A 27,537-nucleotide genomic window follows, 5' to 3' on the forward strand; every position below is an offset into this window, starting at 1 on the left:
AATGCTATACATAGTTATTATTGCTAGTTACGGTAGGGCTACTGCAGCACCAGTAGCAAGAGTCATATTGCTATGTACCTGCTGTTGTTGCATGGGATTTGTAGTTCTCCACTCTGAAGATGGAGTGTTAGTTGTAGTTCTCCATTCAATAATTAAAACAGGGTCTTGGTAGCCCTCAAGTTTTTTTTTTCTTTTTAAATCAGAGGTTCATGATTATTCAGATATTATAGACAGTGAGATATACAGAATACCATAAGGTAATACAAGGAAAATACAGAATTGCCACCTATAAAAAGTAAAAAAAAAAATTATACCAAGTGAAGGAACTGCATAACCATTCACAGAAAAAAATGTGTATTGTTGCTACGTGCCAGTGCTTTTCTACAACAATATTTATATAAAAACTTGAAAATAAAGTGGTGGTACCGACACATTAAAGAATATAAAACTACAACGTAGTAACGCCAATACCATTCTGACTTGCCTCACCACTGTTCACAGTTTACACAGAGTTTGGACAGACAGGGGAAAGAATTTAGACCAAGTGAACTTGGTTTACACCTTTGCAGAACCATCCTACCAGCATTAACACTGTCAGCTATTTCAACAGTCCATTTACTTCAGACCTGTTTCTTTTAAGTGCTTTTAATAATAGTATTCAGCGGTACTGACGTTATGCACTTTGATTTGACACCTAGCATTCATTTTATTTAGATTAGTTTCTTTTTCATTTGATTAAAGTGTCCATTCATATGAAAACTAAACATTTTTTTCTATACATTTCCTAACAAAAAAAAAATCAACGTGAATACAAGTTCCTCGAATGGGCAGGGTTGGGGTGTGATTGACTTCCCCCATAACCAGTCAGCATGCTGGGAGAGTACTGTATTTCCACAAAGCACCACAGGAGTCAGCAGAAGACAAGTGGAGATGGTCCCAAAGTTGTGAGAGAAAACATCAAAAAAGAAAAAGAGAAGAAAATATGTTATTCAACTTGTCCGATCAGACCAGGTGTCACATGTTTTTCTCACTATCTGACCATTATTTATGAGCATAATATGCAGTAATTTTTAACAGAGTAAAGGGAATATAGTTGTCAATTTTTGAGGGGCCTTAAAATTTAATGCTTTCTTTATCCATTCTCTCCTTAAAAGTAAATGTTTATGTGTAAGTTGATTACTATTAAGTTAACTTACCAGCTCTTGACCTCATCTCATGATCTTCCTCAACAGATGGAGTTTGCTGTTGTCATGGAGATAGAATGAAACTGAGCGGGTAGACATGTAAAAATTGACAACTCCAAACTCCATCTTTTGGGAAAGGCTGTGAAATGCAGCTGGAAGTTCTGGGAAATGCTAATAAGGACACTTGGAGATATTTAGCTATTTATTTTGTCAAATTATTTTTCAGGGAACTAAAGTAAGACGGCCAGATAGTGATGCTGAAGCAGGACAGTCTCTCAATTTCAGGTTAGTAAAAGTGTTAAGGTTCGCCACCACGTTTGTTCGTTGATTACTGATAAAATCGGGCATGTATCTGTTGTAACAGCAGTGACAAAATGGCAGTTTGCGGAGGAGAGGATCTGAGGAACTCACAGAGGGGGGTGGGGACTGCCTGTCAGTCAAGGGTAGGCTCTCATAGCCAGGGTTGCCATTGGAGGAAACGTTTGGAGTCCTGTATAGAGATAGAAAGAGACAAGGGCAGAAGAGTGGGAGAGGAGGAATGGAGGATGAAGAGGAGAGGGAAACAGGGGAAAGACACATCAAGAAAGAAAAAGAGAGGAGGGGGGCCGCAGGGTGACAGGAGCCAAGGGCAGGTACAAGGAAAGAGGGACAAAGAGTGGTTAGAAATATACTGTATTGTGAATGAAAAATACAAAGCTGAATAAAATAAAACTAGTTGGTATTAGTGCCACTACGGCTGAAGCATAAAGCTGGCGTACAGTTCACTCCTGACTGATGCACTGCAGGATTTATGCAATAATCTGCAATTATATGCATGTAGGACTGGGTGTGACTCACCACTGCCATTGCAGCTATTACGTTGTTTTTCTAATGAATCTGTTTATAGGCATGACAAAGCTCAGAATGCCTTTAAAGCGATCCAGAGCAAATGAGGAGTGGACTGTATCTTTAGTGCTAGCTGAATGTCTAAGCTTTGCCAGTTTAGTTTAGTCCTCATACATGTGTTATCACATATAGGAGTTATCAAGTCAGTCTGCTAGCATAAGAATATAAAGGTAAATAGTCCACGATTAGGTGGATAGTACAAGCCTAGTAGGACTAACTGAACTTGGAAACTGCAGCAAAGGAGAGAAAGGGAAAACATAATTAGATGGAAAAACTGACAGTGAGAATAGGGGAGAACCAAAAAGGAATCAGGAGGTATGATCCAGAGCAATAAGCAGAGCAGATAGAGAGAAGAGAATAACTGGACACCACAGTGAGGAGACAGATGAGGGTGATGCAGGAGGGTGGTTGGGAGGGTTACCTAGTTCAACCTGAGCCTCACAGCGCCGGAGTTTTTACGAGCGCGGCCTCGTCAATGACACAAAGATCTGTGAAATGACCGAGCGGCCTATATCGTCTGTCCTGAAACGCTTGACAGACGAATAGACAGACACACAGACAGACAGACAGACCTCTGGAGTTGTGTCTGTTTCTCTGCCTACACTGTAGTCCATAATGACCTGTCTGTGTGTCTGTCTGCAATGCATGTGCTTAACCTGACAGCTCTGATCTACTGAAATAACCCTACATGTCCTCAAAAAACAAAAGTGTGTAAACCTAGCTGACTATGCTGCAGTGCGACTACCATGTTCTATGATAGGTTTGTGTTATATCAAACTTCTGTTATGTTTTCCATCAATATGCGATATTATACCTCTGTGTTGGGTGGAAAGAACATGTATCTGCACAAATGACCTAAAATTGCTAAAGAAGGTGCTGTGTGAGTAAACTGTGTTGTCATTTCTACATCCTTCATAAAACCTATGAACTGAGGGTCATCAGTATTAAAGTTACCCATAAGTACAGCTCTAGGGTCAGAAACCCTACTCTGATGCCAAAACTGTATCCATGGGCAACGTCTTCTATTTACAACATCTAGGATGCTCTGTCTGTCTGTCTGTCTGTGTGTCTGTGTGTCTGTGTTACTCACGGGAGGGGCGGCGCACTAGAAAATGGGGGTGTCCACCCAGCACCCGGGTAATTATAGAAGGGGGCCATGGCCCCTCGCTGAGACCCCGAGGACGTCTGTCTACGTGCCTGATGGGAGGTGAAGGGGTCCTCACTCTCGCTGTCCGAGTCTTCATATTCTTCTGATTCGCTGTAAAAGAGAGAGGAAATGTGTTAGCTGAGCAACCAGAAGCCTGGGTCTTTACAGCCTGGCTTCACTGATGCACTAAATAAACAAGCATTAATCATAAACTGCTTAATCTGGCTTTTAGCCAGCGACATGTGATGAAGGCTCACGTGTTTTTCTTCATATTCACCCTCAGAAACTATGAAAATATGTGCTACTGCTATCAGTGCATGTGCCAGTTTGAACATTGTACAGGAAAGGCTAGATGATACTTCACACTTAAATATCATATCATACTTCAAAAGAAAACAGTGTGTACATCACTTCGGTTTTCAGATGAAGCAGTAATACAAAATGGATAGGTTTTAAGTGTATTTAAATTAAGTTTACAATTTTGGGACACCTTAAAATAAAATCCATGAAATGTCACAACTCTTTGCTAATTAAATACCTTTTCACATGTCTTTTGAATGACAGTCTGTAGATAAATTCTAGTAACAGAGGTTGAATTGTCCATCTTTGAACAATGTAAACGATACACATTATTTTTAGTCTGCATCTTATTCTCATCAGCATATATTTAGCTTAAATGACATTTTCAGTCTTTCTCTCACCTAGGGAAGCTCCTCCAGGCACCTGGCAGAGAGCAAAGGATTGCTGTAAAGGCCAAGGCAGAGAGGAAAGAGTAGAGAGACAGGTAGAGCAGGCCCTCCATCCCATCATAGCACAGACCCTTCAGCGAGTCAATGTAGTCCTAACACAGAACAGACCAGCTATTAGACTAATAATAATAACAATAATAATAATAATAATAATAATAATAATAATAATAATAATAATAATAATAATAATAATAATAATGAAAAGACAGATGTCAGTTGTTCTTGGTACAGCTCTTGAATGATTTGCTCTCAGCTTTACCTTATTCAGACCTCGACAGTTCAGTAAAGCCACCAGCTGATGAAAGTTACCCTCTGTGGAGTTGAGTATCTGCTGAACCTCCCTGAGTGATGTCTGCAATTACACAAAATGTTGCTCTGAACAAAATCACTGCAGAGGCAACCAACATATTGCAAATTCTTTACAACAACAAAAAAACATACCTCAGCTTTGGGGATCTGCGTGAGAGCATTTCTTTCCAGACTGGAGAGGTGTGTGTGAATGTTGGACAGAGCCCTCTGAGACTGGGTCAGCAACTAAAGCCAACAAGTCAGTGGAATTATGAGCATTAATGTTGTATTAGTGCTTGAATATACCATTAATATGCTTAGACTATAGAATATTTATCTAGGGGGGGAAATCATCTGAGGACAGCCAACACAGCTCAGTCCATCCTCACAGAATTTGTCCTCAACTGCTCTTATGTGTTGGCTCAATGTGCAACCCATTTACTGCAATGCCTGCAATGTCATGTGGTATATGCAGAGGAGGTGCTACTGACAGAGGTCGTGTTACCTGCTGGAACGGACTGTACATGCGCCTGCAGGTCAGGTAATAATCCAACACATCTGAAGGGCAACAAAACACCTTCAGTTATGGAAATATTTAATGACCTTATATTGAACTCACTTGATGTAATGTAGTTGAAGCAGAGTAGGACACCATACCTGAACTGGTCCCAGTGTTGAACTGAGTGGAGTTGAGGATGAATGTGTTTGGATCTGAGCAGAAGTCACTGAGAGCCTGGCAGCATGAATGACAGAGAGAGTGAAGAGGGATGACAGAGGGCAAAAGGAGAATAAAACAGCAGGGAAGAGGGACAAATGAGGCAAAACAGGGAGGACAAGAGGAAGTAATCACAAGGGAGAAGTTAATAGACACACTGACCGACTAACATACTTACCTTCTCAGATATCTGACAGAAAAATATCTGACAGTAACACAGCGGCACCTATCGATCTGCTGCTGCCCGCATCACATGCTGTCCTGAATAAATCTGACATGCAGCTATCTTTCCATTTGCTCATCGCTCACATTTTCCCCTAAGGCCTTAAGCTGTTTCCTGATACCCTCTCTGTACACCGCTGCCCTATTATTGATGAGCAGGGGTATTCAAATCTGGTCCTCGAGGGCCGGTATCTTGCATGTTTTAGATCTTTCCCTCCTCCAACACACCAGGTTCAATTAATGATCAGCTCATCATGAAGCTCTGCAGAAGCCTGATAACAATGTAATGGCTTCCAGGTGTGATGGAAGAGGTAAATATCTAAAACATGCAGGATACCACCCTCGAGGACCGGATTTGAATACCCCTGTTGTAGAGAATATGCTCAAGTCAGAGACAGAGCACCCACAAATCCACTCAGCATGAGATCGCCCTACCAGAAGAGGGAGTGAGAGGCACACAGAGAGCCTGGCAGCTGACGGGAAAAGTGTCGATCTGGCAGAGGACTACAGCGGGCAGGCCCACAACTGGCTCATTGTTTCATGTCTGTAGCCAGGGACAGAGCAGCTCTGTGTGGACCCACAGGCTTTGGGACATCTCCCGCCAGCCCCACATGACACTAAAATGCTTAAACTGGGCAGCAGTGCAGAAAACAGCCACCATTTACGGTCTTCACACCCCCCCAGCTCAGACCAAAACAGTCACCCCTTCAGATATAGTGACCGCTCAGCCAAACATCAATCTACCAACCTACAAGAGACTTAAAAACACTTTTGTACCAGCTGCCATTTGCCTCTTAAATGACATGATCAGGTTCCACTTTTGATTTTGCTGTCTACAATTGTTGAATTACAGTCTACTTAGTTTGGTTTGTCTGATGAATATGCGATCACTGCTGGCTGCATCACAAACTGCCCTCACTGACAATACATTTTTTTAAAAAAATGCCATTTTTGTCAAATGAATAAGTCATTGAACAGTGATGTTGGCATGTTACAGTATATCCACAGTGTATCCTAGGCATGCTAGGCACTTTTACTTCCATGTTTCCATTTCACTCCTTTTTGTATTGTATGCACATTCCTAATGCTGAGATTTAGTAACATCTTCACCATTTGCACTGGACCCGCTCATGGTTTGTCTATCCACTCTCTATCTCTCACTCCAGTTCACTCTCTCTCTTAAACTGATCTCAAGATGCACTCTCATGCTCTTACTCTCCCCATCTCCCTTCCTCACTCTTGCTGAAAGCACTTCTGTTCATCTTCTATCTTTACTTCTCTGAGCCAAACACCCACACACTTGCGAACACACTTACATGGAAAACATGCACTTTGATGCACAAACGCACTTTGTTCACAAACACACTCATGCACACGCACATTGAATCTTTAATCTCTGCCCTATTTTCCTGCCTTTTTGGTCCTCTGCCATGACTGCAGCGTTCCCTAGGAGGCAGGTCTTTTCACAGTTTAGCACAATGGGCACAGAAATCACACACATACATACACACTCACTGCTTTGGCCTGTTATCAGGGGTTGGCCTCCTAAAGCTCTCTTTCCTCAGTAATAGCCAGCCAGTCCCTCCCCTGACAGTCCCATTCACTTCCTACTCCTCCATCTCTTCATCCCTCTGCTCTGGCCCCAGCAGTGTTACTGGGTTTACTCACCACTACAGTGGCCGTCTCCAAGCCCAGGGAGCCCCAGCTTAGGAAGAGAGCCAGCCATGCCAGCACAGTCATCCTGTGGGAGAACAGCACAGGCTCTTCAGCCAAGAGGACACCATGACCGTCCACACAGTGTTGTGTGCTTTATATCTAAAGATACAGAAGTGTGGGTGTGTGAGTACTCACAGGATGAGAAGCCAGCGGGCTTGCTTGGCCAGTCCCAGCAGAATGAACAGACACACTATGAGGTCGAGCAGCAGCAGCAACACATATGACAGCCACCTACAAGGAGCAAACATGCACCTCATACAGCAAACGCTTAAATGCACTATTGCAAATGGTTTCAACACTTCGACTGGAATGTAATATATTTTTAATCAGTTTGCCTGTGGTTATACACATGCACCACAAGTCTGAAAGTACAGATATTTTCTTTATTTTTAGAACAACTGCAGTGGTCATCTGCTTTTGCACTATTATCAGTTACAATAAAGGTTGTTCTGATACCCATACCTTATGTTTTTATCTTAAGTAGAAGAGAAAAGAACATATAATTGAAATTACTGGACAAGCTTTGTTGACATGTAATCTAATGGGATGTTGATTTTTTTTTTACTAGCAGAGACTCCAGATTAATGTCCAGTAACAACCTCCACTCTGTTGGAGGAGCTGATCCTCTTGGACACATGTTGTCTTCAGTCATTTGTTGTAGGAAGGGACTGGATGTAGCCTAATAAATGGGTGTATGACTGATTGATCAAAGAGAACATGACTCAGCTGTTAATAATTCACAGATAATTTTTGGTGCGAAAATTTTTTTTTTTTCCCCTATGATTAAAACTGCATTGAAGGTTAACTGCATATTTAAACACTGAATCTGGATCTACTCATGTCTCCTTAACTCTTTCTGTAGCTCCCTTTGGATTTAATTCATCCTTGTGACAACACACAAATTGCTCTGGTGCAAAGTTACGAGAATGGTTATGTTGAACCTTACTTAACCCCCCATTATTTAAGTGGAACAATAAATTACTTATTTGTGTTTTTCCTGTGTGATTTGTTTATGGGCAGTACTACGTACCAGTACTTAGGCTCAGTCCCTATTCTCATTACACAATACAAAGATACTGTTTATCAATGTCACAACAGCTATGGATTCTTAATTGTCAGTTTGCCAGTGTCATCCCATCATTCAATAAAGTGGGGAAAAAAATTGTAAAAAAGTTTATGAGCATTGTCTCATTAAATCCATCTATATAAACATGTAATTTTTATGTTAAGCTGGGGTGTATAGTTTTCTCAGCCTCTTACAATGAAGAGGAGGGCGCAGATGCTTCCATAAACAGTTTGTACATGTTTATATTTGTGAAACTGATATAGAGGGTTTGTGTGTTTCTTTGCAAGGTTATTTAAATGAGAGAAACAATTACCCATGAATGGTTTCAATGCATGTTAACTAAAATAACTACAATGTTAATCTTACCTTAACAAAGAACTTTTTTTGTGGTTGCTTTAGTTTTATTTGATGATTAATTTTAGCATCTGTTATTTCTGCAAGACAGGGTTTGTGTTCCAGTAAAAATACTGATACTCCTGCTCTAACATTATCAGTACATTGATAATCAGAATCAAAATCAGAATAATTCATTAATCCCAGGGGGAAATTATTGAAATGAAATTGTAACGTTTTCATGGATAAAATATCTATCAGTGGTGTAAGAATTAAGGATATTATTACGGAAAATGATGAGACTGAAATGCAACACTATTTTACGGGAACTTGCTGAAGTGTGTTTATCAGAGGTAATTATTTCTTGGCCAGTTTCTAGGGAAAAGCAATATTTTTACAGGCTGAAACACTTAGAGAAAGTTGAGCATCGCTGCCAAAAGTTCACTGTATAGTTATTCAATCTGTCTCATATGTGATTTATACATGTAATAGAGCTGGAACGTTATTTATACACTAACATCCCAAAAAATGTCTAAATCCATATAAAAATGTCTGAGAAGTACCTTTACACATTCGTAACATACTGATGGGAGATGTAAATGTAAATCCCTTGTGACTATTTGGAATTCATCTTTCAGTGTTTATGTGGATCCAAACTAAAGCCTTGCTCCGTCTCACCTGTAGTCCTCATTGACCATCAGGGTGTTGGCTGCCCAGCCAGGTGAGAAGGGGCTAGGCATCAGGCCGCTGGTAGGCACCACAGTAGGAGCTACAGAGGGCGGGACTGGAGTTAAAGGTATGATGGACGCTCCAATGATGCTGCTGTCATTCCCCAACCCGGCGTCAGCACTGGACCGAGCCAGAGAGATGGAGGACAGGAGGTTGATCACGTTCTCAGATAACCTCCGGCAGTTCCGTGTCGACACCAGGAAGGGTTTACTGCCAGTAAAGAGGTCTTCCATTGAAGCCAGTGGGCCGGAGATAGACTGCTGCAACCCAGAAATTGTGTCTGAAATCTGAGAAGAAAGGAAAGAAGACTGTGAAGGGTGGTAAGTGGGATGCAAACCACAAAATGCAGATGATGGTGCTCATAAATTGTAGTCTGCCTCAAGTGTTTGTGTTAAGGGGCTAGAGAACAGAAGACTCAGCATGTCGGTGCTTCAGTCTGCTGATGTATGTCAGTTATAATGTTTACCGCAAGTCTGTCTGTCTAATGTGTGTCTGACGATAATGCATGATAACAGTTTAATTGAATTGTTGAGATGACATTAGAGTCAATACCAGTGTGAGCTGGACTGATGCACTTACGTTTTTCTACTCAGTTATCGACAGTACAAAATCACCTTTGGGTTTGCAGCTCATGTTTAAAGGTACAACTATTAATCTACGAAAAAATGTGCAACCATTTTGACAAAAAAGTTACTTAATGATTTTTCAAAATAAAGTGAAACATTTGCTCAGACCCCCCCCTTTTTCTTTTTCCCTCAGGTTACATATGATATGAATTAAAAGTGTGTCTGTTCATCCCCCTATTTTCAAGACTAAATGATCATTTGACTAACAAAGACAGTCATTATCAGCTAATATTGTTTCATCTATGAGGCATAGAGATTATTTCTTGATATTTCTTGAAATGTAGCAAGTCACTGGGTTATAAAATATGAATAAACAGTGAAAACTGCTTGTCACAGTTTTATAGTTCAACACAATGTCTTTAACTGTCTTGTTTATTCAAAATCCAAAGCCATTTCCTTTAGAGTCACTGAGGTCTAAGAACAGCAGCCAGTGTTCACATTTTAAGAAGCTGTAACCAGTCATTTCACTGCAATTTCTGAGAGAAAGTTTTCCAAAGTGATTCATCATATTGCTGCTGATTGTGTTTGGACTGACTAATTGCTGCAGCTGTAGTTGTCATTTACAGAGCAGTTTTCTGACATGTATCCTCTACAGATCCCAGTAGGAGGAGGACATTCAGCAATCTGACACATAAACCACTGTCTGACCACAGGAAAATCAATGGAACAGGAGTTTGTATCCCATTTTCTTTCAGTCCACATTGTAAGCATGGCCATCTTCTGCTTTGCTCTCTCTCTCTCTCTCTCTCTCTCTCTCTCTCTCTCTCTCTCTCTCTCTCTCTGTCTGTCTTTCTCACCTACACACACACACACACACACAAACATTAGATATCCTGCATGACATTTTACTTGCGGAGAACAGCACTCACCAGCAGATCGATGGAAGCTAGCGTATAATTGGCTGTGAGAAGAGACGAGGTCAACTGATACATCCCATCATTAGCCTCACTGTTGCCATAGAAACCAATGCCTATGGCAACACTGCAAAGGGGGAAAAAAAGAAATATGAAAACATTGTGGGAGGGTGAATACTGTATGTATGACAGAGAGGGAGAGGGAAAGGGATGGCAGAGCAGATAGCAAAGGCATAAATGTAATGTTTAATTCAGTGTGTATGTACATTTTAAATAAACGTGACACAAAGAGACAGAGCTGCAAGGATGTGATATGTATGCTCTGGATGAACATACCAACAGTGGAGTGCAGGGGAAGGAATAAACAGATGATGGAAAAAAGCTGACTCTTAGCACTCAACAGCTAAGCTTCAGCAAGGAAAATATCTGAAATGTTAAACATTGCAGCATGTTTACACATCTATCTGTTATTCAAATATTCAGATTAAGGCTCGGGCCAGATGTTCATCAAATCCCCTCAAACCCGAGAGGAATGGTATGACCCAATCTCCCACAAAGTATGTGACCCAGATTAGAAAGCAGGGGAAAAAGGAGGAATGTGTGTCTCTGTCTGCTTGTGCTTTGCATTTCAAGCTGCCAAATGTGAACGCTGTCTAATGCAGCTGCATTTCATATGACATGCAGCGTTTCTGCCCTTGTGACCAAAGGCCACCAACTGGAGGAAACGGCGTCACAAGAAATATTTTCAGGAGGTAAACTGCAGCAGGTTTTTTTTATGCATCCAGTCTAACATGGAAAGCTCTTTTATTGGCCATAAAAGATGGAGAATACATTACAATTCATAAGGGGGAGACATGAGCCACATCAGCTTAAAGTCTCTGTATGATGACATCATTACGACAGTTGAAGTCAGATCCTCAGTACATTATCTGTTGTAATAAAGCAATCTCAGCCACTAGTGCATTTAAACATACAGGGAATTGACTGGAATATAATAATGAGCACTGCAGAAGCATTAAACTGCACTATAACTTCATTACAGCTCACAGCTCAGTCTGAGGCTTTACATTTAAAAGGTCTGAGGGCCCACTCAGTGACTTTAACACAAGAGTGTGTCAGACAGATGTCAAACAGCATTTCTGTGTAATGTACAGTGGAGACAATGCACTGACTTGATGACTGCATGGTCACCAGATCTGAGAGGAACACCAGTGGGTAAGTGACTGAAGGTGGGTGAGCTGAGATCATCGTCATGCACACATACTGTATGTGATGTGAAATCCTCAAACAAACACACTGATGAATACAAAGCAACACATCTGCCGATCAGCTGTCACACAGGCCTCTTCATTGACATTGGTGACCGTGTGAGAGACTAAAAAGCACATGACGATGGAGAGGGTGACATCTCCTGACTCACTGCCTTGACTGTTTTCCATCTAAAAGGACATTTCTGTATGTTGCCATAAAGTGTGAGAGCTGTTGAAAATGAGGCCCACATCATCCACCCTCTCACCAGCACAGCGTGACGGCCGCTACCGCCACCCATGTGACACAGCAGATGCCGCGCCCCTTCTTCCCACTGTAACCGTGACCTGTGCTTCCATCTTCATCCTCTTCCTCCTCCTCTGATCCCTCGCTCCGGTCGCCACGGTGACAGCAGCAATAGTGTATGAGGAAGGAGAGAACCACCAAAAGGGAAATAACGAGAGCGATGGCTGATAAACTGGACAGAACCAGCAAAGTCTGAGAAATGAAGAACAAAAAAAAAGTTAGCAGATGAGTCAGTGAATTTGAAAAATGGGATTTTAATTCCATTTTTACAAGTGGAGGGCAGCAATTTGAGAGAGTTAAATATTAAGTAATCCTGTTACATTCCATCACTTGTCATATTGTCCCACTCCCATTAGTAGCAGGAGATGGTGATTAACATTAATCTAAAGTTTGTGCTTTAAAGAGGCTGTAAAAATCCGAATACATGCACATACTGCAAGCAAGCATAATCAGTAAAGTTAATGCATATACAATATTAGCAGATAAGTTAAAGTAATTTTTAAGAGGTACATGCAAAAAAAAGTAGCTACATTTTTTGTGGGAATTTTAATATTAGCATTTCAGTACTGCTGAAAAGTCTTACGATGTAATTTTTGTAAGGATCTGCACCAAAGGAGGATGTTCCCTCACATTTGGAGAATATGATTTGTAGGTCAAGGCATCTCTGTAGCCGCTATGCTTCATTTGTAATGGAATACAGAGATAGATTTTGCTGTATCAAAAAACTGCAGCTCCTGTGATGTGGATATTGCGCTTTGTCATAATGTGTTTTTGATAATATTTACATTAATTGTTTATCCCTACTTATAAATAATCACTAATAATTAAGAATACATATTCACAATGCACACAATTCATTGAAATAAAAGAAACATTTAATGATGCAAAATATGCAAAATGAAAACAGGTACTGGGTCCAGCTTTTAGATGAATGATAAATTCTGCATTTCAAAAATAAACAAAAAATTCAAAAATAAAGAAGGTTTTTTGCTGGAGTCTGTACAAAACAAACATGTCTCCTTATGTCTGTCGAATATGATGTGTGGACTGGAACTGCACAATGCTTCATTTACACTGTAATGTGTTTTATCAAAAATTACAGCTTTTTAACATGGATTCTAAAAAGTGTTACTAGTATGTGAAATTATAATGAGCTTTTAATAATGAGCCTCTTAATTCATCTAGGGCACAGATGTCAAACATGCGGCCTGGGGGCCAAATCTGGCCTGCCAAAGGTTCCATTCCGGCCCGAAGGATGAAAGTGCAAAAATTAACCTGAACAGTCAAGGTTGTCCAAATCCTTTTGGTTCAGGTTCCACATACAGACTAATGTGATCTCCAATAAAAATAACAACACAATAACCCATAAATAATGACAACTACAAATTTTCTTTGTGAAAAATTATGTGGAAAAAATTTCAGTGAAAAAAATAAGATTACACTTTGAAAATATTTACATTTACAAAACTATTATTTCACAATAAAATGCAAATAAATACATAAATAAAAATGAAGATGAACAACCTGAAATGTGCAGTTTGAACAATATTCTGCCTGCTACTAAATATTTGGTGCATTTATGGATCCACTGTGATCTGGAGTTGTGTTAATAATAACAGATGGAATATTGTAGAAATTGTTCAAATTTTAGTTCCAAACTCCTAAATTTTAACAATATTCTGCCTGTTACCAAATGTTCATTTAACATTGTGTGTAATGTACATGTATAAATAATAAGTCAAGGCATAATATTGTTAAAATTGCACTAATTTTTCAAATTAAATTTCTGTTTTTTCACGTTTTTCACATCTTTTTTGTAAATTGTAAATATTTTCATAATTTAATTAGGGGTTTTTTGTACTAAAACAAAAAGAAAAACTTGGATTTGTCATTATTTATAGGTTATTAAGTCATTATTTTACTGATCCGGCCCGCTTGAGATCAAATTGGGCTGAATATGGCCCCTGAAGCAAAATGAGTTTGACACCCCTGATCTAGAGAATGTCTGGCTGATTGAGAATGAAAATGTTAGCTGCAGATGAAATATAATCTTCAATTAGGATAATAATAATAATAATAATAATAATAATAATAATAATAATATATATATATATATATATATATATATATATATATATATATATATGTTTATATTTATAACTATTAGATTAGATTAGAGTAGATTAGATTAGATTAGATCAATTATTGTATTTGTCATCATATAGGGGTTTATTCACTTAGATTATCAGCTAAAATTTCTCAGAATCTTTCAGTGCTTTTTGATTTTACTTAATTTTATAATAATATGATACTAAATCAACAGTCATTTCATTAAAGTAGTAGTTTTGAATGTCAGATCTCTAAACTTATGAAATGTTCTGCTGTTAGTCAAGTGCTTCTCATGTACTGACCATAACCAAGGGAAGTAAAACCTCGACTCTTTTTACTTTTTACTCATTACATCTTTTACAATTCCTCATTCTGGTTTCTTCAACTTTTTCCCAGGACCAAAAATTTGCATTTAAACTGCAAAGAAATGAGGATTTAGTCATTTGCATCAAAATATGACCTATCTTCAGTATATTTGGAGATCAACTCTAGATCAATCTACATCAGTGTTTAGCCTATAAAATATGAATGTTTTGAGTCCAACGCAATGTCTTCAACTGCTTTAACACAAATACATTTTTGTTACTTAAGAGCATGAAAATTAAATAGTTGCATTTCAGACACTGAAATGAGTGATTTCACTGTTTTTGGAGAGAAACATTACAACTAAAATGATTCATAAAACCATCTATACTGCGGTTTGGATAATGTTTGGATTCACTGTTCAGCCATAACCAGCTTTGCTCTTTTCAGAGACGTTAACCCATGAATCCCTGAAACTAGCAGCATCACACCATGACTATTAATGTCACTAAGCCATGTCCTACTCTTCTTCTGATCAGGCTCCATGTCATAAAGTCAACATTACTGAAATGCACTTTGCTGCAACACATAGCTACAGTATTATCCTTCATCCATCTGCCCGTCTGTCACTCCTCATTCCTCCACCTTCCCTCTATCTCACCTCCTGTTCCCTAAAGCTCCACCCCATCGCTCCACTCCACCCGCCCTTCTTTCCCCACGTTCTCCCTCGCTCCCACTCTGTTTCTCTCCCCCACTCTCCCCTCTCTTTCTTTCTATCCACACCACTGAATCTCTATTAATAATCTGTGACCTACTTAAATACATTCACTGCCACTCTCTCTCACTCCCACTCTCACTCGCTTTGCCTTTGCTCTCTCTATCCAGTCTTCTGTTCAGCAGCCTCCTCACATTACTCATTCCCTCTCTCATTCTCGCTCTCCGAGCACTTTCACTCTCTTTTGTCTTTCGGTTCTGCAGGATAATTTGCGTCCCCCCCTTCTTTGTACCGCAGAGAAGTCACAAGCACGTACTGTGAGACACGGCTAGCTGGAGCGTTTGTATGAGCCTGTTGAAGGAGAGCGATGAAACATTGCATTTTGTGGCAGAATCTGCACAATTTGGTGCAGTACAGCCAGTGGAAGCCTGCAAAACGACTCAGTGCACTTCTTGAAACCAATCTGCAGAAAATAACTCCCATTTACATGCACAAAAGCAAAGTGAGGGACTCCTTTAAAACGAGGTTTAAAATGACAATAATCAGAAAGGTTAGTCAGCATCAGATCAGAGTTGAGGGGCTCTTGGAGGGTCAAGTGCCATGGTCAATAAACTGAGTTCTTAAAAGACTGTATGCCATCATCATAGCTCTGCACATTGCCATTAATATTCAGGGTTAATGGGGCAATATATAGTGTGATGTAAAGGAAATTGCCTATCACTTATATAATTACAGCACAGTATTCGTGTGCATTTACAACCAATGGAGCAACAGGACTGTAATTATTATGCAATATGGCATCTCAGATTGAACACGTACAGCATGTGGTTTGAGTGTGGTATGAGCAGTTGTGGCAGGTGTCTGTTACCTGCTGGTATTCCCAGCTGTCAGGGACAAAGATGTTGTCCCTCATCTGCATGGTGAGGTCCAACCGAGGGAGGGCGTGACACATTCTCACCCACAGCGAAGGGGTATAGCTGGGCACGGTTGTCATGGCAGCCATTTTTCCACTGCCACTGGTCCCCTCCTCCACCCTGTGAGAGTGAGTGAGGGAGGGAGTGAGGAAAAGATGGGTAAGAGAAGCCGCTCACATGGACAGGACGCAAAGTAAAAGCAGAGAGAGGGAAACAGAGTAAAAAGAGGAGGTGAAGGTCCTCTCAAGCCCGAGGCCGAGCTGTGAGGACAGTGATCACAACTCTTCTGCCAGTGTACCCGACAGCAGGGACAATTTACGACCAGTGATCACCTGAGCAAAGTGAAGGTCAAAATGTCAGCCTCAGTTACTTAAAACTAGCTGTAGGGCGTGTAAATCAGTGAACACATCACTCAGAGTTGGTCAGGATGCAGTTTTAGCTTTAGTTGCTCAACTCAGGTGAAGCACTGTCTCATACAGCAAAGAATTAATCATGTCCATATGAGTGTCAACTTTTCACCTGCATTAGCATTGTTGTCAGATTTATTTGTCCAAATCTTTAACTAAATAGCTTTCTGTTGCTGAGCTTTTAATGAGTTTCCACAGACACCGGAAGATCATTTTACTACTTACAACCAAACCTGGATGGTATTCACAGACTTCTACTTCTAACCTTTTAAAACAGGGTATATAGCACATGATGGATTATATAGGGGACATATACAGGCAGAGAAGATACAGGAGAATAGCAGTATATGAGAGAGCCATGGAGACCATGATGACTGCTTCATCAACCCATATGTAGTGTTCAGTATTTCTTACTAAACCCAGCCAAGGGGGAGAAAGTAGGGTAAATACAAAGGGCAAATCCGGTTAGCCAAAACACAATGAAATCCTCATTACAATGGAGGAGCAGAGGAGGAACAGAGGGCAGGACAGGGCCTGATACCGGCTGCATAGATTAACAAACCATCAGAGCTTTACAGTTGAAGAAAGGGGAGTTTTAAGACAGCTCGAGAGAGGAGGGGACAGAGGGAATCATTCACAACAACACTAATGACGCTGAGATACAAAAGGTTTTCACTCACATCTCAATGCTGATATTACTGGCAGATACAATTGTGCATTTAAGTCTAAAAGGATCCAATAATGTCAGATAGATAGTGAATTAGAAGTCTGTCTTTTAATGCAGCTGTGTATTGAATGCAGCATTCAATCAGAGCAGTATTTGCCAGTGCTGAGGCGTTTTACTACCCCAATTGATTTGTTACACACTAGATCTGATGCCTGTGAGCCACTGCGCATAATTACATTTCATGGTGGGCATGATAAAAGTTTTGATTTAGCCACATGTTATATTCAATGCAAGACCTTTTCCCCATTCAGATTTGGGGCTGTTATGGCCCAGAACAAGTTAACAGCTCACGCTCAGGCCAGACAGTGCTGCTCTAAGCCCATTACAATAAGCCTGTTCACCTTAATGGTTCCAGCAGCCCAACTGTCACAAATCAAATCGGTGCCAACACTCCATTTCCCTTATTAAAATTGTGCTGAACATAATGGTTCACACAGTGTGAGATATATAGACATCAGTGGTGTAAACTGGATGTGTACTGTAGTCCAGTGTCGCTGGTATTTGTGCATGATCATTTATCTTGAGTGAACTGATTAGATTCGTGTATTAGAGACTGTACAGCAGGTCTGTGAGAGTTATTTATCAAATTTTGTGAAGGCTAAAAGCTTTTTGAGTGGCTTAATAATCACATATGGAAATAACCCATTATTCAAACAGAGTCAGTCACCTGTTTATTACCAACAACAACACAAATGGAGAAAAACATTGCCATTGATAGATATCAGCATTTTGATGTGACACAAATGGTGGCACAATATGCATAATATATTTACTTATATCACAATTACTTTGTCTGATAATATGAGTCCTGACTATATATGATTTTTTTTCTTATCGTCTGTAGAATATGATTTGTAAGTGAGGTCATCTCTTTAGCACCACAAGGCTTCAGGTATAATGATATGGTGTGATCAGTTATTATAACTGTTTAATCTATTGAGTATTCCCTTGATTATCTTAATAAACCGAAGTTATTTGGTAATAAAATACCACAAAATGGAGTAAGTATCATTTTACAAATACCTTGTTTGGTCCATAACCTTAAGATATTCAATTTATTGTCACAGCAGAGTAAAGAAAATATATAAACCAAGAGGCTGGAATCAAATTAATTTTCATGTATTTATTTTTTTTCTAAATAAATACTGAAAACAACCAATCACTTAACAAAATAATTGTTGAATTTAATAACCGACCACAAATTCATTAATTGTTGCACATCAATATAAAAAAGACTGTTTCTGCAATTTGGATATTCCACACAACCAAATTTCAGTAATATATTAAATTGATATTTTGACAAATGCAAATCAGAAATGACATACACAACATGTGACATATAATACTAATACTAATTTTTGGACAGTTTAAGACCAAAAATATGTCATGGCAGCTGGTTGTGTGTATTAAGAGTCCTTTAAAAGCACATGACATCAAATGAATTCACCTGGACAGATGAAATGCACAGTGAGGACAGACATCAGCTCAAAGTTTGCATCAGTAAGTTTCTACATCCCTTAAACATATTGGGGGAATCTAATGAGGTGCATGAGGTGCTGATGGAAGTTGGGGTGTGGGGTGTGGGGGGGTTGCAGTCCTAAAGCAGCTGTTACTCAGCAGTCGTTACAGATAGGAAGCCTCCAGTTGACGTGATGTCTCCTGCCAGCTTGTTATCATGCCTCTTACAATTGCATAACTGAAGCCAAATAAATGTGATTTTGAGCTCAACCAGGGGAGATAAAAGAAAATGGGTGGGACAAGGAGAGCGGTGGTGAAGCAACTACAGTCTCACCCAACAACAGGCTCAGAAACAAAAAATAAATGAATAAATAAATGAGGAGAAAACTCTGTTGTGTTTTGTCTGTCTTGAGCTCAGACAGCACTGAGAATAAATTCAGCACGAGGATGAGACTCCATGATGTCTGAATGTACAGAAAAAGGCCATTTTGTGAAGCAGCTAATGAGAGCAAGGCTGCTCAATTTACTATCATCTTGAGAAAAGGAACATCACCTACTCCTTTACTGGATTTTTACAACAAGATAATGAACAATTTGATCTCTTTCCCTGTGAAATTAAGTACTTCTACAATTTACCTAATAAAATCTGTTATGTTTCACGTTACAAGCTAAGAAGTGATGTAGCAGCCACTCAGTAACAACTTTAATGACTGTAATTCATGAGAATGCTTTATAGTCTCGTGATACTACATCGACTAGGCATCATTAATTAAATGTCCATGCCACTTAAGTCTTGAAGTTACCTTTGTCCACTGGGTAAAAATGAAAGGAACAAAAGAAAATCTCCAAATTTCCATTCACATTCTAAGGTAAAATTTGAATATATTTTTCATTTTCTGTTCATCTGCAAAATGAAGGTCCACTTCTAACAATGAAACCTCCAAGTGTGTGCAGCTGACCGAAGGTAAGTGAGTGCAGCTCATAGTCAGTAAGTCAGCGCAAATCAGCGCTTTGATGTGTGCACGAGTCCAACATGACAGGTTGATGGTGAAAAATGCATTCACGCAACTGATCGAACTGACAATCCGACACAGAACTGATCATCTTCCTGCAGATTAAGCAAAAAACTTCAAGGACATTTCAAAATGTAGGACAGAATAAATGTGTCTTAGATTAATAAAGCTGTTGCAGCACGAGTGGAAAATTATTAGATATAATCAGATTGTTACAGCATCAATCTAATACTAAAATGTTCCTGATAGGGTAAATCCATTAGGCATTATATTTCAGAAACATGCATGATTCCATTTTGGAACAACAGTGTAATGCAATGTAATGTAATGCAATGAGCACAGGATAAGAATGGATGAAATCAGCAGCGATGAAGTGCAACGTGCATTACATTTCACTTGACAAATGATGAATCTTTGCAGTTACATCAACAATTAAGCAATAAGTGAGGGCTGACAGGAAAGTGATCAGTCTCTTACCTCTGACGGCTGTGTTGGGAGGTTTCTCTCTCCTTCTGTCTCTTCTCTTCACCGGTGTCCGTGAAATATTTACCCACTCAAAGAGGTATACTGCCAGCCATCAGCGCTTGATGTTCTTGAAAAAACATCATCCTGAAAAAAAATGGCTTGGAGACAAGCCAAAAAAAATGTCAAAAGAAGGAAAAAAGTAAGGCAGTAATTCTTGTGGTTAGTGGAATATTAAATAGCCAATAATTGTATGGCTGTCTGGTGACAGTGGAGAGGTGCTTGTGTTGATGGATGAGAGAGTAGCTCTCAGTGAGAGCAGGAGAGAGAGAGCTAGAGAGAGAGAGAGAGAGAGAGAGAGAGAGAGAGAGAGAGGGATTAAGATTGAGGAGACACCCCTAAGGGACTCTTTATCGTTGCATTGTAGCCCTTCGTAGCTTAACGCCCAGGCGACTTCACAACATGACAGCGACACGATATTGCCCAAAGATAATTAATCTGTTAACGGGGATTAGCAGGGTCTAACCCCTCACTCACTTCACATTGAGATACCAGAGGCACACTTCTGATGTCGACCCCCACCAACATCCACTCACACTCCCATCAACCTGACCAATCTCTGCCCAGACCACCAGATTGAATCCTGACCAGATTACAGAGAGAACGAGTAAAAATGCAACCATGTGTGGTCACAAAACACAAAAACAGATTTCAAAAATGCACTCACATGCTGGATGCAAAATGTGAAACTCCTGGCTAAAACAGCACGGTTTGGCTGTGATGGGTTGAGGGTTAGTGTGAAGTAGAGATGCACACAAAATCAGAGTATTGGAGGCGAGCAAGCACACATGGATGAAAAAGGGGAGGGGGAGACACAGGGAAAGGCAACATGGAATACTTGGCGGAAAAAATGTGGGTTCCCAGGGAGTGATGCTGAGAGAAAGAGGAGGGAGGGAGGGAGAGAGATGGAGTGAACAATGAATAGAGAAGGGAAAAAGGCATGCGATGGATTGGTAGGCAAAACCAGCTTTCACTGAAGGCTGCAGAACTGCATCAACACTGACTCAATGGCAATCAGGTGAAGGCGACCATGAAACAAGGAGAAGTGATGAGAGCACTGATGGAGATGCTCTCTTTTACAATTTGACCGAGAGCTGCAAATTAGAGATATAATGTTTTTTTAAAAAAAAGCAATAAAGAGTAAAAAAGACTATGGTGTTTGTCCGCCTTTGGAGAAAGGGGGGCAGAAGCAAGCAAAAAAAGAGGGAGGGGGCGGCGTTAGTTTTTCTGTGTCACTGAAAGAGAGTGGGGGAAGGGAGGCAGAGAGATAATGCGAGTGAGGGAGCAAACAGTGGAGAACCAGAGAGCATACTCACTGACTCATATAGCCTATGTATAGTGTCTATGTGTGCGTTTGTATCTGGGAGGAAGAGGAGAAAGAAGACAGAAAATTATATTATGTATGCAAGACTTGCTCAGTGAGGATTTATGCAGCTTGTGTGTGTGAGTGTGGTCACATTAACATGCAGGCCATCCATCACAACAATGATAAAATATCACCACTCAAAGGATTTAAAATAACCAATTCAATATTTAATGTGTGTGACAATCTGGTGGTTATAATTCATCATAAAAGCATACAGAGATGACGCTCTTGTGGAAGATAGTCAGACATACAATATTCATATAAAACAGATCATATAAACAGTGGTATTATGAACTGCAGAACACAGCTACTTCAGTTAATTGGAGGTTTAAAAAGATTATTTTTTCCTCATTAACAATTATGTCCCCTATATAAACATTTATGGCTAATGAGTATACCCTGTTGTAGTTAAAACAGTAGATGGAATCTGAATCTCCTACTACAAAAAGCATTGTTTTTTTCTTTTTTCTTTTACACATTCTTTGAACAAAAAAAAACAAAGTTATTCAGTCCACAGACTGACCTAATGAAACCAGGCACTGATATAATTGTACTTTTTTACAATTGCATGAGCTTGCAGAAAGTATTGTACATACAAGTACCTGTAACATCATAGATCTACTCCTGAGTCTGTGCGGTAAAATGATACATCTTCAGCACCTGAGCTGAAAAATCCTTATCTATAGTTGTGTACTATACTGTATATTGTACTTCATGAATTTCAATTACCTAATTGCATTATGTATTAAAAATGTCGTAAGTCCCTCCTTTGTGTGTAGGTGCATTATAATAAAAGCAGAATTTTCTCTTTTAAGTATTAGCTGTTTCTTCATATTCTTTGCTGAGGTAGGTACATAATGAGCCGTTTCTATTCTATTCTATTCTATTCTATTCTATTCTATTCTATTCTATTCTATTCTAACAGTTCTTAACAGTTTTACAGTATGTGTGTAGGTGGCATTTGTTTTTTATCTTTAAATATAAAATATGATATATAACTGTGACTTTCAGCATAAAATGAACTGATTAAAATACAGAGCATAAAACTTAGAATTAGAATATGATGTATGGTTTGTATCTTGTACAGTTTAATATAATGGAGTGTATTGTACTTTGCATTCTGCAGACAGTTTAATTTTAAAAGTACATTTTAAGAGAATTAAGATATTAATTATAAAGGCACCATGGCCAGTGCAAATTGTGCCCAGTCATGTGTTTGGCACATGTCTTTGGTAAAGTCTTCATCATCGATGAGTTACACTGCACAGGGTTTCAAAAAAGCCGTCGACTTTGGAACCTCCATCATGGCACAAAGGTGCAAAGTGTTCACTGGTAGACGGCCAAAGTTAAACCCTTCCCCACCTTTATGTCCCCCACCCCTTCAAAAATCCTCTCCCCATCCTTGTCCTCTACCTTGGCCAGGGTGAGGTGATAGCGTGGGTTGTAAGGTGCCTGTGGAGCCGAGCCCCTCCTTCGGTAGGCTTCCTGTAGGCCACTGTTGAGCTGCTGCAGAGAAAGCTGAGGCTGGGGGCTCAGGAACAGTACCTTCCCATTAAAATGTTTTCAGCTTTACAGGAAAGGTCACGGCCACTGGGGGGGTTTCGATCCAGGTTGGGCAAAACGTCGGGAGGATCTCAGCGCAGCGGCAACCTCCGGGCAGGACTCGGGCAGCACGAGGAGGCACATAGTGATGTGGAGGCTGGAGAGTTATGCCAGTGAGGGGCCGAGGAGGGCAGGAGGAGGTCAGCTCCTCCTGCAGCTGCTCGAAACAGGAGAGGATGGCAGGGAGTGTTGGCCTCTGAAGGTGATGAAGTGTGTGGGTCGGCGCTTAGGCTGGCAGACACCACCATGCTTTTCTTCTCTCTGCTCCAGTGGTGCTGATGGATTCTGGCTCAGGTTCAGGGCTGTGGTATAAGACTGTGTACAAAAGAAGAGAGGAGAACATGGAGAGAATCACTGTGATTAACAGAACTCAAGTCAAATCAACTGCACATTTACTTCATTATACCACATACATAGGTATATGCAGACACAGGACCAAGGCGTTGTTTCCACATATAATCAAAGAACCAGCTAAGGACATGAGAGTACTAGTGAGGCATTGAGAACCTATGTCCTTACTGAGGAATCCTGCTTGCCTTCCCAGCTTTCTTTCCCATATTTCCTCCTCACCCTCCTCATTTAGGTCTGCTTCGTCTCTTTGGGATGAGGACATTTGGTTTGTTGAGGTTTTCAAGTCTAAAATCCAAACAGGCAGATAAAATCATTCATGATGCAGAACAATATTTTGAAAGATTTGTGACAAAGTTTTAGCTAAAACTCTTTAAACCCCAGTGCCCCCTATAAACATGAAGTTTCTACATGTAAACTGTTATGTCTTAAGCTGGCATTTAGTATTAGAAAGTGCAGAACATGCAGGTGTTAAAAATGCTGTTTCCTTCTGTAGTGCAGTTGTTACATTCTTTCAGTTAAACTTTAAGAACATTAACATTGGACCTTTTTGCCACCTCCTCCACAACACATGTTCCTTGTGATTCCAGTTGTTTTTGAGACGTGTTTCCTCTGCACTGTGAAGCTGCTGCTGCTGCTGCTGAGTCAGAGGTGTGATATTCATTTCACTCAGTTCCTCTCCCTCCAGATGTGTGGTCTGGTATGAGTACATGTCTCTGTTTCATTCTCTTCCTGCCCACTGACAGCAGGTGGCTGGTCTTCATTTAAAGTTAGTTTTCTCTCCGTCTTCTGTGGATAAACAAAAGGTCATGTTAGGTCAGTGTATTCTATACACACAACTGGCTTTTTCTTGACATTTTAGATTGTATATGTAAAGTGGGGTATTAATGACAAGTCCACTTACCTTCTACTTCCTCCTCCCCTCCAAAGGGGGGAGCCAGAGATTGGCCAGTGGAGCCAAACACCCTGTCGGTCCTGCTGTGGCGGTCCCACACACGATGCCCTCTGTAGGTGAAGTACTGGATCCTGTGTCTGGGAAGGGCCAGCTCAGAGGAATAATCACAGTCACAGGGGTTGGTTTCCCAGTTGAACTCACAGAAGGGACGTTCTAGCACGCCAAGGAAGCGATCCACATACCCCACTACAAATTCTGAAGAATCCACAGATGGGTCCCACAAGATCCTTGAGATAACGTCATCTGCTGTGCGCATGCGAGGCTTTTTGTTCATCTCTGTGTGAGAAATGAGATTGAGAATGAGACTAAAAATTATAAAATAAACAAGAGGAGTGAGAGGGTTATGATTTCATTGGTCTCTCATGAGTTTGTTGTCATTATCAGATGACTATTTGGGTATGGAGTGACCGTGTTCCTCATTGTCTTTAAGCTTTGTTGATTGTTGCCTTGGGCCTTCTTCTTGCCATGTTTTTCCAGTTCTCTTCATCCTTTTTGTCAGGAGATTACAGCCTCTGAGTCATCCAAAGACGGCTCACTGAGGACAGAGAGCAACCGGAGCAAAAAAATCTCTAAATATACATGCAAAACATGAGAAATGAGAGTTTAAATTTATCTGATATAATAAAATTAACCTTTAGTTGAAGTACGTGGAAAAAATAGATTGCTGATAACGTTTCAAAAGAATTAGCAGGTCATGATTAAGGGTCAAGTTCAACGTTTAAGTACATGTCCATTTATCAAAGCATCATGCTGGAATTATTTCCACCTGTTTCATGTTATCAGTTAGTTTAGACTGTTTAGAACAAGTAATCCACATGAAGACATTATAATCAGCAGATAATTAATTTAAATAACACACAGCTGTATTACAATAAAGTTCAACCTACTGTTACAGTTTTTTAAAGTAAATTATATAAAAAGAATTTTAAGCTCTAACTCCCTCAATGTCAGTGTTAGTGAAATGTGAGCAGACCTGTGAGGACAAACGACATTCTGTGGCCAAAATGACACTTGCCCATCAGGAAAAACTGGCACACATTGACCTCGCTCATTATCCTGTTGTGTTGATTCTGATAAAGAAAAGGAAACACAAGGTGGAAACTAAGTTAAAAGAGTCTCACAAGTGATGAAAAATGAAAGTGAAATGACAACCTCTTAAAAAATGTCCTGGATCTAAATCGCTTGAGAAAGTAATGCACAAGTTGGATCAACAAACCCTGGACCTGTTGACAGAAAGCAAAAAGACCAATGTATTATTCAATGTTTAGTCACTAATAAGCCTTGTTAAGATAGCTCTTTTATTATCCCACTACATCATGTCTACACAGACTTTCTGTGTCCAGAAAACCCTGACATCGATTTGAACCTGGAAACCAGAACAAATAAGACTGAGAGAGGCCGAAGAGGAAAAAAACAGGGGTGTAAGAGAAAGTACCCTATAGTCTGTAAGTTTTATTCATCTCTAAATGTTTCTGCAATATTGTGGCAACATGTTCTCAGAGTTGATTGTTGACCATTTATTTGAAAGCACCCAATGAATAAATAAAATATTAATAAGTAGAACTATGTGAGGTTATTACTTATATTATTAAATCTTTTGTGTATTAGAGATAGTCTGATTAATCTGGCTGATTAATAAAAGGAAAGTACATTAAACAAACTGTATATCAGCAGAACTTGCTGCCTAATATAAGACTTTTCTACTTGAATTATTAATAATTTTGTGTCAAAATAAGATTTTTCTTAAATGCACTTATAATTAGGTGTGAATGTGAGAGCAGTTGTTTGTCTCTATATGTCAGCCCTGCGATGAACTGGCGACATGTCCAGGGTGTACCCCACCTTCACCCATAAGTAGCTGGATAGGCTCAGCGACCTCTGTGACCCTAGTGAGAATAAAGCTGGTTCAGAAAATAAATGAATGAATGAATGAATGAATGCATTATAATAACTAATTTTTGCAGTAAGTGTGATAATCATTTCACAATTATTGATTAATTTGCTTCAACCTTTATGGTTATTGGTATGGATTTGTTTATTTAGGTATTCATTACTTTGATTTCAATGTTTTAGCTCAGCAGTCATCCAATTCCTATAAAATCAAATTCTTAATTTGTCTAAGTTATCACATTGTTTTTCAGGGGTGATACAAGCTGCTTGATTAATTTTCTCCTGCCCCAAACGGTCATTATAAATCTGCTCATGGTCTAAATACAGCATATTCTTGCAAAGTGACTTTTAGCTACTTTTACATCTACATGAACTTTCAATATATTGTTGGGCTGGACCTCCTATATAAACTTTCATGCTACTGATTCCTCGTCTTTTTATACATGTACCTCTGCCAGATCTCAGATGGACAATCAAATGCCACATTAATAAAATACAATCACTTAAACAACAAATAAAATGTACATCTGCTTTCCTCTAGCCTGATGTTACTTTAGGTTGATATTTACAAATGTAATTAAACAGTTACTGGAAAGGTTATTTATTTCAAAGGCAGAATAAAAGGGGTATGTAAAACCATATTTGGTGCAATTTGCTTCCGTAAAACATAGTTGATGCAACAGGTGGCAATGACTCGACCGCAGAGGGCTCAAATGTCAGCCAAGGAGTTAACACAAACACATTCCACACGCTGCAACACCATTTCCAGATATGTGAACTAGATGTGACTCAAGGCAAACATCTCTAATTGTGAGGTGTAACAGCTCCCATATCCCTGAGATGGCACTGACTGGCACAGATTTATGGGATTATAAACAGGTGCAAGGATAAAGTCAGAAAATGAACAATCTCAGAGCAGTCTTTCAAAGTGCCCGGACGTAAGAGTAAAAATATTTCCTGTAACTAGATGAAAACAAATTAACTTCATGAAGTTTATCTGACTCGTGCCCAATGAGGAAAGTGGGAGGAAGAGAAAACAGTAGATCTACTGATTGTATCGGACCTTAAATTTGAGCTAATCCAGGCTACATTTGACTCACTTCCTGTACTCCTGACACATTTCCAGTGAAACGTCCGGCA

General features: G+C 39.7%; 2 protein-coding genes across 6 annotated transcripts; both read right to left on the reverse strand.

The window, feature by feature from the left end:
* Nucleotides 1–131: 131 nt before the first annotated feature.
* On the reverse strand, nucleotides 132–21,053 carry ttyh1 (tweety family member 1). 5 transcript variants are annotated; one of them, XM_030159311.1, is made up of 16 exons: nucleotides 20,904–21,053; nucleotides 20,192–20,337; nucleotides 16,064–16,229; nucleotides 12,031–12,260; nucleotides 10,530–10,641; nucleotides 8,984–9,321; nucleotides 7,042–7,137; nucleotides 6,859–6,931; nucleotides 4,911–4,986; nucleotides 4,759–4,811; nucleotides 4,407–4,499; nucleotides 4,225–4,317; nucleotides 3,918–4,057; nucleotides 3,160–3,327; nucleotides 1,596–1,674; nucleotides 132–883 (listed from the first exon to the last, which is right to left on the reverse strand). In XM_030159311.1, the coding sequence occupies exons 3-16, from the start codon at nucleotides 16,196–16,198 to the stop codon at nucleotides 800–802; spliced, it is 1,770 nt and encodes a 589-aa protein (XP_030015171.1). In that variant the 5' UTR covers nucleotides 16,199–16,229; nucleotides 20,192–20,337; nucleotides 20,904–21,053; the 3' UTR covers nucleotides 132–799. The 5 variants fall into 5 exon arrangements, with proteins under 5 accessions (XP_030015171.1, XP_030015170.1, XP_030015174.1 ...); XM_030159310.1 differs by lacking the exon at nucleotides 20,904–21,053 and having other exon boundaries at nucleotides 20,192–20,639; XM_030159314.1 differs by lacking the exon at nucleotides 20,904–21,053 and having other exon boundaries at nucleotides 3,267–3,327; nucleotides 20,192–20,631.
* Nucleotides 21,054–21,747: 694 nt separating this feature from the next.
* On the reverse strand, nucleotides 21,748–25,571 carry leng9 (leukocyte receptor cluster (LRC) member 9). Its single transcript, XM_030158405.1, is given in 13 exon segments — nucleotides 21,748–22,903; nucleotides 22,906–22,949; nucleotides 22,952–23,165; nucleotides 23,167–23,205; nucleotides 23,208–23,308; nucleotides 23,311–23,343; nucleotides 23,346–23,394; nucleotides 23,397–23,519; nucleotides 23,724–23,775; nucleotides 24,326–24,341; nucleotides 24,457–24,783; nucleotides 24,916–25,042; nucleotides 25,481–25,571. Coding segments are annotated over 12 exon segments (1,134 nt in total). The 5' UTR covers nucleotides 24,995–25,042; nucleotides 25,481–25,571; the 3' UTR covers nucleotides 21,748–22,846.
* Nucleotides 25,572–27,537: the final 1,966 nt, after the last annotated feature.

Source organism: Sphaeramia orbicularis, chromosome 16, assembly GCF_902148855.1.
Source record: "Sphaeramia orbicularis chromosome 16, fSphaOr1.1, whole genome shotgun sequence".
NCBI classification, from domain to species: Eukaryota; Metazoa; Chordata; class Actinopteri; order Kurtiformes; family Apogonidae; genus Sphaeramia; species Sphaeramia orbicularis.

Bases quoted from the DNA above. Each gene is read 5' to 3' on its own strand.
- ttyh1 (XM_030159311.1), bottom strand. From the start codon at position 16,198: ATGGCTGCCATGACAACCGTGCCCAGCTATACCCCTTCGCTGTGGGTG. The intron at 10,642-12,030 runs GTGAGAGGGTGG...CCCCCTTTGCAG, and splicing joins GCGGCCGTCACGCTGTGCTG to TGTTGCCATAGGCATTGGTT. The intron at 4,812-4,910 runs GTATGGTGTCCT...GTTGCCCTTCAG, and splicing joins CAACACTGGGACCAGTTCAG to ATGTGTTGGATTATTACCTG.